This window comes from Malania oleifera, chromosome 5, assembly GCF_029873635.1.
Source record: "Malania oleifera isolate guangnan ecotype guangnan chromosome 5, ASM2987363v1, whole genome shotgun sequence".
Taxonomy (NCBI): Eukaryota; Viridiplantae; Streptophyta; class Magnoliopsida; order Santalales; family Ximeniaceae; genus Malania; species Malania oleifera.
This window is the reverse complement of record NC_080421.1, coordinates 65,633,397-65,646,449: the sequence shown is the minus strand read 5'-3', so window position 1 is coordinate 65,646,449 and position 13,053 is coordinate 65,633,397. Positions and strand designations below refer to the sequence as shown.

The window sequence follows — 13,053 nt, the reverse complement described above, 5'->3', positions numbered from 1 at the left end:
GGGGAGACTCTTTCACCAGTACATGAGACCACATGCCTTGCAGATGACAAATGCCTGTTTCCGATGGAAGTTGTAAAGTAACAAAATGGTTCTTGGAATATGGTGCTCTAAAACAGGGCAGCAGCTGTAAATGTTTTTTAAATATATATGGAACTGATAATTGAATATTCCAGGATGATGTGGAGATGCAAGACAGACAAAAAAAAAAGCAAGAGGGATGATGCAGAGCAACAGTAAGGGTACAGCCCAGAAGGAAAATAGGCAGGGAAGAAGAAAGAGGTGGAGAGGAAGAAGATCGAGAGGAGGAAAAGTTGGTACAAGAATTTTGCAGAAATAGTTGAAAATAAAGATAAAACTGAGAAGGAAAAAAAAAAAAGGAGTAGAGAAAATGGGGGATCAAAAATGGAGGAGTGGATATCATGGTTGAGGTCAGGTACCAAATGATGCAGAATAGCAGTCAGGAATTACTGCCAAGAGAGAAATTCAAGAGAAATATAAATAGTGGAGGAGAAGAACAAATAAGAGAGGGAGAGACAATTTTGCTTGGAGGCGGGTGTGGGGAGAAGAAACTCATGTTAACCTCAATTCAAATTCACCAAACACTAGCTCTTGCATGCCCTTCACTCTTCTATATAAGAAAGCCAAAATTACAAGATACTATAAAAATCCCTAAAGATGCAAGAAACAAAAAATAAAAGCCTAAAAGACAGATCTTACAAACCAACCACCAAATACACATTAGCCTACAAGTAAATCGCACATAAAATAATACCTATTAATTAACTGAACACATTTGGGGTTTAGGACACACAACAATCCCTCCACCTTATTCTTTGAAATTGCTCTCCAAATTGAGTCTAAGTGATAAATCCAATAATTTGATTCCCATCCTACATCCAGAGTCCATAATTTTTTCAATATTAGATAAACCAATCACTTCCTAAGTAAGGATACGTGTGGGTGTAATTGATCCGCTGATTGTTGATAAAAATCATATTTAATATTTTGATAAAAATTGTCTTACGCTCCTGGTTTATCTTGAGGTCAGCATTTATTAATCATAAGCGCATACATATTCATTATACAAGTTATACAGAACAAACGCCAAGGCTTATAACAGAAGTATTTACTATGAACTTAAAAATATAATGTGATGTAGGATCTTATAATTGTACCACAATCCTACTACATCCTATCAATCCTACTCCAACCCTACCAATTTGTCATTCTATTTAGGATCAGGATCCTTTTGGTAATGCAGGACCATACGATCCTAAAATCCAGATTACAATTTTAAAAAACATGCATACACCCCATATTTCAGTGGAAATTGAAGAACTCATTGTCAAGAGCTCTATGACGCAATTGCTGTGTATGGCAGATCTGAAACTCTGCTCTCACCATCACGCTTCAACACTACTTGTCAGGCTCCATTACTGCATTACTTCATGCAATCCCCCCTCATGCAAATAAGCCATATCACACTCCATGCAATGTTCCTAGTGGACTGAAAACCCATATGGGCTGGGTTATTATTTAACACATTCAAAATCTGACCCAGGTGTAACAGCCCAGATTTACCAGATCCTAACCAGCCCAGCAGCATAGTTGTTAGCATGTTAGGATTCGTGATTTGATTCATATAATTCATATCAATTCCACACCAAATCAATTTGAATCTTACCAGTAAATCTAAGAACTGAAAATCTTGCTGAATCTATAGGTGGATCTAAAGAATTGATCTGAATCCATCAATTCACATGACTCTAGATCTATCATATCCTCGCATACCAAACTGGTTTAAAACCCTAAAAACAGAATTTCTTTTTTATATCTTTTATTTTTTTTACATAATTACCTTCCATTACTTGTCTAAGTCAATTTTTTGCTAGGAAAAAAAAGGCAGAAAATAAAACTTTAGGTGTTATGTTACCTTCATAAACCATTCTTCACTCTTGGAGTATAGATGAAAAGGATGCGCTAAAGATGAAGAGTACTGCACTTCAATATGTATAAGTGAAAGGTCCTAAACTATTTCCTGAAGGATGCACTGTTCCATCACACTGATATTGTAGAGAAGAATTGGAAACAAGAGCAGGTCCACACTATTATTCACCTCTGAAACATTCCCATCACATCTGCTTATGTAGTATCTAGTCTGAGTTTGCATCTGCTATTACTTGTAGTGTGTTGATTGATTAACAATTTGGCAAGATGAGCTTCTAAATTCATTGTTATGTTTGTGACTTGGATGCATAAGATATTTATCTTGAAGAACCTTGATAACTTCATAACCACATGACTAATTATGGCAGGAAATCTAGAGTTCCCTCCAAGATTCGTACTTTTATCTTAACTGTGATATTGAGGATTAACACGCACAACTTTTTCTGATTAGAAGGCCCTACAAAAATCTCAATCCTGACATGTGCGTGATGTGCTGCAAATCCAATGAAATGAGTACTCACATTTTTCTTACATCGCAGGGTTGCTACCCATCTCTGCAGTGCCCTCTGTTCTTGTTTTGGTGAAGAATGGATGCCACCTCAGGCGAGGGCAACTTTTTGCTTGTGTGATATTGTGGTTTTGGCAAGAGCAGGAAAGGAGAAGCGTTGTGGCATGGAGCAGTGTTTTTTTCTGTTTAGTGGGCCTTAAGGATCGAAAGGAATGTGAGAACCTTCCATGATCGCACAATCTCCCAGGTCTGTTGCAGGACAGAGCAGTGTTCCGTGACTCTTTCTTAGGCCCATTACTCCAGGTTTTTAGGCATTTGCAGCATCCCAATCTTGTTAAGGATTGGCAGGCAGCACTTTCGTAATTTTTTCCTGCTGTTTCACTTTGTTCTAGGGGGGACATCTCATTTTCTCTTTTTTGTACTCTTTGGTTCGTTGTTAATATAATTTTTTTTCCTTATCCCCCCCAAAAAAAATATAATAATAATGATAATAATAATAATAAAAAAGTGGCAGGAAGAATTCATCTAGTGTTACTGCACGTTCTACATGATATGATTTGAGTCGCAGTCAAAAGGATGCCTACAGTTATTTTCTGCAAGGGAGTCCATCCTTGGCTTCTGAATCCTCTTCTTATTTTCAGTCAAACAATTTTTGAAGTGGGGGGAATGATGCAGCACAGTCCTACATCACACCCTATTGGTGTTGCCCAATTTGGAGAAAGGCGCATGCCCACATTGGTAAAAGAAAATTTCAATTATGTTATTTTAATTAATTCTCATTTGTATTGGAATTTGTCTTTTATTTATATTTTAGGAAATTGTCTTTTGATTGGTATTTGTTTCCCGGTAGAAGTAGGAATCTTTATTCTCAAGCAAGTAGCACTATTTAAATAGTCATAGTTGTAATTGAATGATACTTTTATGGAGAATTGAACAAATTTGTATATGATTTTTAATCCCCTTCATGTGACGACATTATGTTCACAGATCCAAGCCCTTTTAAAATGATCTAATCACATGAGCATTCAGAAAAACCAATCTTAAAATATTAGAACTCCAGATCTACAGGTGTTAGCCCAACCTGTTTTGGATAAAATGAAACCAATGCAATAATCACAATTTACTTTATCCTAGCCCATACCAATCCAAAAAAATTATTGCCCTTATATTGATCCAACTTAAGTTGGCCTTTCGCGAATTCCCTCCTCAAGGATTTAATTCATATTTCCTACTTTTTATCACAGTTATCCCAGGTTTTAGCCATGTTAGCTTCATTATTTGATCCCATCCTTTATTATCAGAAAACACTAACACCCTAACGAACCATGAATTGGTATGTAGTTCTGAAACGTGGTTCATTTTTTGTTTTGGAATGCTAAATCTAACAATCAAAAGTTCTAATTGAATACTTTCCACATAACATATTTTTTGTTAGTTACAGAGGAGAATTTATCGCATTATCTTTCAACTCTCAGTCATTTCAATATATACAAAAAAGAAAATGTCTTCTAAATTTAGAAAGACCTCAACATCCTCTCCAAAATCTACAAGTACTATTACATATTGTTCATCAATATATTTATATAAGTATACCTACCATCCAACATTCTAGAGCATATGCCAAACAGCAATCTCATTCCCATCCCCTTAACAACACCACTCAGTGCTCCAGGTGATACTAATCACGCGCAATTTGGTTCAGCCCACCAACCAACAAATTTTAGTTGTCTTTATTCTCAACTCCGCCACCACCAAGATCAGTTCCTCAACTACATCCCATGCCCCAAACCAATTTATCTTTCTTCCTAAACCCAGGGCAAGAGACTGAGTTCCAAGATGCATTCTTCAGCATTGTTAAAGAGCAAAGAAGATATAGAGGAGATTGATGAATGTCAAAGAAAGTGTGAAAAGAAAAGGATGAGATGAGATAGAAACTTTTCATGCTGTGATGAGCCCATGACTAATGATGTTATTGAATTTCAAGACATTCCAGCATCAAGTTACTCATTGATGTTTAGGAAAATATATTAACATAATAACAGAGTACAAAGAAAGGAGAACAAAATGAAAGCACAAAGAGAGGAGAACTAGATGTCCTCCAGAGGAACAAAAGAAAAGATAAAAACAATCTAAAAGAGCTGCCCACCAATCCCTTTGCAGGTCCAGCAGCGACATACCCCATAAAAACTCAAAAAATGAACCCAAAACGAGGTGAGAAACACAGCACTATTCCAAAACAAAGTAGGAGAAGTTGTGTCGTCCTTCAAGATCATTGAATTCCTCTTGGTCCAAAGGGTCCAAAAGGTAGAAAATAACATGCATATCCACAAAGCTCTACCCTTTCTGGAAAGAGATTAGGAAGCAACTTACTTGCAGGAAATCCTCCAGGACCTACAGAACCTCACCAAAACACAAGAAGAAAGTGCACCAAATATAGTTATCCACCAGCAATGAAGGAAGAGGTGTGTATAACTCATAACACATGAAGCACATATCAGACAGGGCTTTTTAGGGCCTTTTGAAAGGTCATACTAATTAAACCCACAATCCAAAAAAAAAAAAGTGATGTGGCTTCAAGGAAAATGATTAGGAGGAAAATTGGAGGAAGAAGTTTTAAGGGGGTGAAAGAAAAAAAGGATTTGGTGGAAAATAAAAAACTGAAGAATCCCCTCCAAAACTCTCTCACCTCCCCTATTGGAAGGAACATAAAGCTCCAGAACATTAAGCATAGTGGTGAGGCATCAACCTCTCTTTTGTTGAGATTCCTTAAAAAATGGAAACCACAATAAAGAGACTTCCTCCAAAGAAAAGAAAAAGCTGATAGGTGCACTATGAAGAGCGGAAATATTTAAAAAGACAGGGCATCCTCAGCTCCAACGAACCCTCACCAACTCAAACATCCTCTCACATCCAAACTTATTGTGATTACCCACTCTGCAACGGATGAGAGGAAAGAACAAACAAGCAACCTAGGAAACAAACTTCCAAGGCCTTCCCTATGAAACAATGTCGTTTCCTTTACTGTATATAGTTTCTCACCCTGTACTACAGGGAATTAACATGGAGAACCTCCACAATCATTTTCCAATTAGAGATGTTCTTTTAGAAACCAGATTTCCAAGGCCCAGGCACCCTTCCAGTTTGGGTCTCCTAACAGTCTTCCAACTAACCAGGTGATCTCTTTTATTCTCCCTAAAACCAGACCAAAGAAAATCACACATTAACCTCTCAAGAATCCTAGTGACACCATTGCAAGCTCTAAAAAGAGAAGGAATAAATAAGCATGTTACAGTGTGAAGCGCTAACAAGAGTAATACGACCTCCAAGAGATAGTACACCCTCTTCCACCTCTCCAGACTCCTAGCTGCCCTCTTAGTCAAAGGGTCCCAAAAGATCACAGAATTAGCTCCAAGAAGAGACATCTATATAAGAAAGTGCCTATTCTAATGAGACGAAACCCACTAAAACCTGAAACCTCCCTAACTCCCTACCCTCCATATTAATGCTGGACACGCCACTCTTGGACAAGTTGATCTTTGATCCCAAAATAGTTTTGAACATTTTCAACAATGTGATCACCTTTGGAATTTTGCAGCATTGCCCTCAACAACAAAATAGGAGATGGGACACCTTCAAACGATAAACCTCATATCACCCCCTTCAAAATGAAACTCTGGCCGTACAAAAGCATCCTATTCAAGACATCCACTACTACAATAAACAAAAACAGGGGTGATGGATCCCCTTGCCTAAACCCCTATAATCCTTAAACCATTCTCTAAGCTGACCATTAGTAATCAAGAAATGACACCCTCAACCACCTCAACAACAACCAACACAGCCTCAAGGACTCGTCTGTCTTTAATGAAGGTAGACCAGGTCATGGTCATTGTACAGCCCAAAATCGCTCTCAATCTTTTAGATACAGACTTTTGGAGGAATCTTATGTAGGCTAGCGACCAAACTGATAAGCATGAATCTCTCTCGCCCCCACCCCAAAACAATTCAGATGACCTCTCCTTTTCAGGAAAGAGGGCTAAAAATGTAGAACTCGGACTAGTACCCACCATCATATTATGATGAAATTCATTTTTAGAAAAACCTCAAAACGCCATCCTGCAGAAACTCCCAATTGTCCGGAAAGAAGGCTACCATGAAGCCATCAGGACCACAAGCTTAATTGTTTTTATTTCTTCAATTTCAAAAGACCTCTCAAACCTCTGCTTGAAAGTGTCTCAATAGGATTCTAATCAATACCCTAACACCAATCTAAGCAGGCACTCTTCTATACTCAGATGCTTGCAAAATCTTGTGATCTCATCTCAAATCTGTTTGTGGCCCCTCAAGAAACTCCCTAAATCAAGTTCCTAGTCATCAATGTTTAAATTTGGCACCCTGCACAGAACCCGATTTTAGATCTTTCTTATGCATCATTGAGGAGATTAAGTTGGTATCACCACTAATTCTACGGCTAAGGCGTCTCATCCTTGCAGACTTGAAAATTTGAAGTTGAATTTGTTTCCAAGTGTGAATGAATAATAGAGCAAGTTGACCCAAATTTAGGAAATTTAGGAATATATATATATATGGAAACAATTGTAATTTTAAATTTAAAAAAAAAATTACTGGTTTTTTTCCATATGTGATTTAGAATTGTTGACTCATTAGGAATATATTTCAAAAATATTCAGCTTTTTGAATTGGAAACTAGTGCCTAAGGTTCTTAATAGTCCCAAGTTAAATATTCAGATGTAATGGAATTTAAGTGGAGTTGAATTTGTGGGAAACCATGTGAGCACAGTGCTCTGCCCAAAGGGTGATTATCCCTCTTTTCCTTTCTCTCTTTATCTATTCTCCACTAGAATCCTCAATAGCAGGTCAACTTTTTTCTTTTTTTGATCAGTAAGGATAGTATACATAAGGAGGACATTAAGGGGATGCCATCCCAAAAACAGGAAATCAGCCACTCTGAAGAGTGTCTCAAAAATCAAAATTTTCACTGAAATAATTTTCTACGAGTCCATTGTGCCAACTGCTAACTGCAATAAACCACTGCTCTATGCCAAACTGAAGCGATGAAATTAAATTTTAAAAATCTCTCTTGTTCCTCTCTTTCCAAACACACCGAAAAATTGCGAGAGGAATGAGTTCCTCTTTTCCTTTGCTGCTCAAATCCCTCTCCATCACTCAACTATTATAAACAATTACTAATCACGCTCCGATCAAACCATCCTAAATCATCCACCAAAATGAAGTTCCCATCTCCTTAGAAGTACTATTTAAATTTAACGGATCTATTAATAAAGGTTGTCTAAGTTTCAATAATACTTCTTGGACTTGGGTAATCCTACCAGATAGAAGTCAAGAAAAAAATAGCTACTAGATTGCATATGCACCTGCAGACAATATGTAAAACAAGCCATCTCAAAAACTTATACAGCAAGTCAAGGACATATTCAAAAAGCACTATAAACAAGTACTTAATTCTCAAAGGATCATGACACTAGTATAGTGGGGAAAAAAATCATCCAACAGCTTATATGTTAATTTAAAGCATCATACTCAAGCTTACAGCAGAATTGAAATTAAGTGCATAAGACATCTCTTGTTGTGCTTCTTTAGCATGTTGTCAAGTTCAGGAGTGGGCTGACTTATTTAGATCTCCCTTTGTGGAGGTAATCGCCATGCTACTTCCTTTGGGGATCCTGTTTTTTTTGTTGGGGGGTGCTAAAAGAGGTTAGACGGGTAGAAGCATAGCTATTTTTATCTAGGTGGTCGCATTATTATAGTCTCAGTTTGTTTGTGTAGCATTCCTATTTTTTTCTGTCTCCGGTTAGGATCCCCTTTAGAGTAACTGAGAGCACAGAGAAGCAGAATAAAGAAGCTCTTTAATTAGGGGTCGAAGAGGGTATAAAAGATTGCTTGGTTGGGAGATTGTAAGGAAACTTATAGGAGGATTTGGGATATGAAGTTACTGTCCGAGAAGATCACTCTAGGGGGAAGCAGTTATAGCATTTTTCCTTTAGAAACTGATTTCCTTTGACATAGGATGATCAAACATAGAAATGATTGGGATGCTAAGGTGGGGGGAAATGTTTCTCATCCTAGTCCTTAGAAACTTGGTTCTAAAATCCAATTTAGGGAGGATTTGTAGATGGGGGATACACCTCTTAGAAATGTTTTTCCATATTTATAGTGTGATTATCATCTTTCTACAATCCATGATGCTTCTATGATCAATATGTACAATCAGATGACTCAACTATCTCTTTGAATGTCCAATTCTTTCATAATCATAACGATAGGGAGGTGAATGAGTATAATTCTTTAAGCTCTTTTTTTGAATTCATGTTGGGTTTTGATTTCTCTAACAAGAAACTTTGGTGTTTAGCTATTTTTCTTATAAATACATTTATTTCTCATCTTGTTCGGATCTTGACAGATAATCCTTTTCTTTGGATAAATGTACACCAAGGCTCCTTTTAAAATTAAGGCTTTGTTTGGTGCATGACTTTGAGTTGGATTAATACCAGTGTTGCTCCCGCAATAAAGCTTTGCACCTAATGTGCATTTTATGAAAGCAAAATTGTGAGACCAACTTTTTTTTCTACATTGTCCTTATAGTTAGAGGTGGGAACTCCTTTTTAGCATTAGAAAGGAGTGTTGGGTGCATCTAAAGACTCTGGACGAGTTGTTTCTCTACAGGTTCTAGGGTTACAGACGGCCAAACAATTGCAATATGGAAGAGTTGTTCCTCTCAAGGTCTAGGATTACAGACAGCGGAATAACTGTACTATTTTGCAGTATTTTTCTTCATGTCACAGTCCTACATTCTTGCGTCCATGAAACTTGCAAGTGGGTCAGAAGAGAGCCTTGGTAGTGCTCAATAATGACGTCAGATGTGTCTTGGAAGGAACTACAATAAACATGGATTCAATTATGAAGATGTCATTGGACGTACCTTGAGTGTCACTATGGTGTTGTAGTAGGTCTAGACAATTTTCATGGTGGCATTCTTGCGCAAGTGATGTATGATTCTCAGACGTACATATGGTTACTCTTGCATAAGCAAGTATGTGACAAAAAGACTATTATTTTAATGGGACCATGGGTGAGCATCCTACCAACCCTAGTGCCCTTTTTGGGCATTAAGTGATCACTCAAAGGAATGCTTAGCGGCAGGCTCTTGACATCCTCACTTCCATGCAAGATTAGAGACCCATGGACAATCCATTAGAGAAAGAGGTCAAACATCACTCTTGACTCAAAAGGTCATGTTGGCCCTTGAGTTTACACTTGAGCGGTGTTGTCTTATACCAATTCGACTATTGAGGGAATTTGAACCTCCATATGTCTGTCTCAAGTTGTGGTTGTTGTGCCGGGCACCCCACTTGTGCCAAACACTAATACTACAACTAATGATATTGAATATATAAAAACTAAAGTAATGCTGAAACTAATAATAAAAGACAGTAAAAAGAACAAGACAAGAATTTAACGAGGTTCGGTACAGAATTACCTACGTCCTCGGGCGCCGACGATCAATCCACTACTTCCAGAAAAATTACAACTTGGGAAAATTTCAAATTACCAATAATAATAAGAAATACCCTAGAGTACAAATACTATTTGTAACACTTTCAGATTTTGGTGTGATTTACAAATGAAGTGGAGAGCTCTTTATATAACTTTAACCTCAAGTCCAAAAAACAATTCCCACCAATGTGGGATAAACAAAAACAGTTCAAAACAACTTTTCTACCAATGTGGGATAAAAATCAACAAATCTCCACCTTGGCGATAAATTCAACAAATTTTTCAGTCACCAACATTCTCTGGAGTTCCACATCATCGGTGTCCGCGGATGTAGATAATTCTGTAATGAACCTCGTTAAATTCTTGTCTCTTTCTTGTTATTGTCTTTTATTATTAGTTTCTACATTATTTTAGTTTTTATATATTCAATATCATTAGTTGTAGTATTGGTCTTTGGCACAAGTGGGGTGCCCAGCACAACAATTGGTATCAGAGCCGACAGTTCATAACTCTGGGTGTGGGAGTGTGTTACCGAGGCTAAGAAGGATTATCTAAGCTGCCAAGATGGATCCAAATACGGTCAAGATGTCGGAGGTAAGATTGGTTTGGAGGCGCCATTTGGAATACAATCCGAGGAGGGAGAGATTGTTAAGAATTCCACTTGAGAGTTTGTCCAACATTGGAAAAAGTGAGTGGATGATAGGTGTTAATATACATGGTGTAGCCCAAGACCCAATAGGCTTAAGCTTTTGGGTCATGTTGGTGCTCACCCATGTGTATCAAGCACACCATTGGACGCTGCCAAAATGGTTCCAAATACGGTCAAAACGTGGAAGGTAGGATTGGTTTGAAGGCCCACTTGGAATACAATCTGAGACACGTACCACTTAAGCAAACTGTTGGAGAATTAGTCCCATGAGGGAGAAGATGGCTTCCATTCAAGGGAGAGCAGTTGGAACTCACGAGTGGTGGAGCTTCCGTTCAAGGGGAAGCAGTTGGAACTCACAAGTGAGGGGGAGATTGTTGAGAATTCCACTTATAAGTTTGTCCCACATTGGAAAAAGTGAGTGGATGATGAGTGCTTATGTACATGGTTGGACCCAAGACCCAATAGGCTTTAAACTTTTTGGTCAAGTTGGTGCTCATCCATGTGTATCGAGCACACCTATGGACTCCTCCGGTGCTAACAGTGGCATGTGTGACTTCACTATCTCCAACTTGCAGTTGGTTGGTGGCAAGTGCACTTACACAAGGATTGTATTGTGGGGATGGTCTGTGTTTGAGGAATGTGAGTTCAGAATCCGTACAGTCCTGGTTCCTTGGTGACAATCTTAGCTGGGACAAGGCCTATCATTCCATGATACTTGAACACTCAATTGGATCCATGAGTATATCCATGTACTTGGATGGGGCTGGAAGGCAACGAAACTTGGTGTAGTCACGTCACCGCTTCACATGTTGGAAAACTAAGGCAAAGTGGAATTTTGTAGCCTCGGATTTGTACTGCACTGTGACTCATTACCTGATATTGTGTGGTGCATTTGGCTAGAGAGGAATTCACGAATCTTGAAGAATACTATTCTTCCTCTTCATTTACTTTGAGATAGGGTGGTGTCCTTTGACTCATCCAGACTGATTACTGAACTTTGATTTACTGAGTTGTTACAGGTCAGTATTTTATTATTTGCATTTTTATTTTTTATTTTCTGTTAATTTTGGGTGGAGTTTTTGCCCTCTATATTGCATTATCTCTCTTTTCTTATGCCCCCAAAAAAAAAAAGAATTGAATTGACAACCACACCTTTGCTGCCTTAGCTACAAGTCTTTTCTCCTTTTCTGTAGCAAACCAAGTTCTTTTAGGACGTGAATAAATTTCATCCTTATGTACAATCATATTTTCTGCCTGCACATCACAAGAACCAAATCAGAAACTGATTTCCATATCACAAATCAAACATTTCTAATAGCAACAATTCTGTTGAAAACCTTTGTTGCTTCCATTTCAGCTTTTCTGAGAGCTCTCTCTTCCCTGCACAAATTAAATATCCCTAATTGCAGTGTAAAGGCAAATAAATTAGTGGGAAAAACTCAAAATATGATATAATTGAAACCTCTCTTCTTGAAGAATCGCTGCCACTTGATCTTCCATTTTCTCAATATGCTGAAGCCATTTAGTTATTGATTGCTCAGCAACAATTCGGTTCTTCAGCTTCGAACCAGCTCTCTTTGCCTGTTAAGATGAAATCACAAATCCCAAAAAAATAAATAAATAAATTACAAATTCAGCTCCATCAAAATAGCTTTTGGAAAGTGATATTATTTAATTATTTATATACTACATAATGACAATAAGGATGGCCAATGTTACAGTAGTTTATGTAAATTTTCTTGGAAAGGAATCACATTTTCCAAGTGAAGAAGAAGAAGCCAATATACATGATGTAGGAAAAGTATTAGAATTCAAAGATAGAAGAAGAAGAAGCCACCTCCAATTAAAAGTTATAGTTCAAGGGCATATAATGCTACAGCTCATAAAAGCTACTTTGGGTGGAAAGCTCTTTGTACTACAGAAAATACTCAAATCAATATACATGATGTAGGACAAGTATTAGAGAATTGGGAGAATTAAGAAGAAGACGACGAAAGAAGAGGCAGTAGGACAGAACAGAACAGGAAGAAGAGAAAAACAGAATTAGAGACAGAACAGAAGAGAGATGAAAGAGCGAGAAGAAGGAAGAAGAGAAGCAAGAATCCTGCAGGAGACAAACAGAGAGGGAAACTGCAGCAATCTTATTTCAAAATATTAACTATACGTAATTTACATGTCCAGCACTTATACCCACTACAACTAACACATATTTACCAGATAACCCCAACTAAACACGTAAATACAAAATAACCATAAACGAAGAAGACGAAAGAAGAAGCAGTAGGACAGAACAGAACAGGAAGAAGAGAAAAATAGAATTAGAGGCAGAACAGAAGAGAGATGAGAGAGGGAGAAGAAGGAAGAAGAGAAGCAAGACTCCTGCAGGGGACAGAGACAGAGAGGGTAGTAGGAC

At 37.7% G+C, this 13,053-nt stretch overlaps 1 protein-coding gene across 3 annotated transcripts in view; it reads right to left on the bottom strand.

The window, feature by feature from the left end:
- LOC131156185 (DEAD-box ATP-dependent RNA helicase 28-like) overlaps positions 1-13,053 on the bottom strand; it is a 45,671-nt gene that overhangs the window by 11,850 nt on the left and 20,768 nt on the right. For all 3 annotated transcript variants that reach the window (XM_058109658.1, XM_058109659.1, XM_058109660.1), the window contains 3 exons: positions 12,103-12,221; positions 11,978-12,020; positions 11,793-11,894 (listed from right to left, as the gene is read on the bottom strand). In XM_058109658.1, coding sequence (XP_057965641.1) covers positions 11,793-11,894; positions 11,978-12,020; positions 12,103-12,221 — 264 coding nt within the window. The remainder of the gene's footprint in view (positions 1-11,792; positions 11,895-11,977; positions 12,021-12,102; positions 12,222-13,053) is intronic.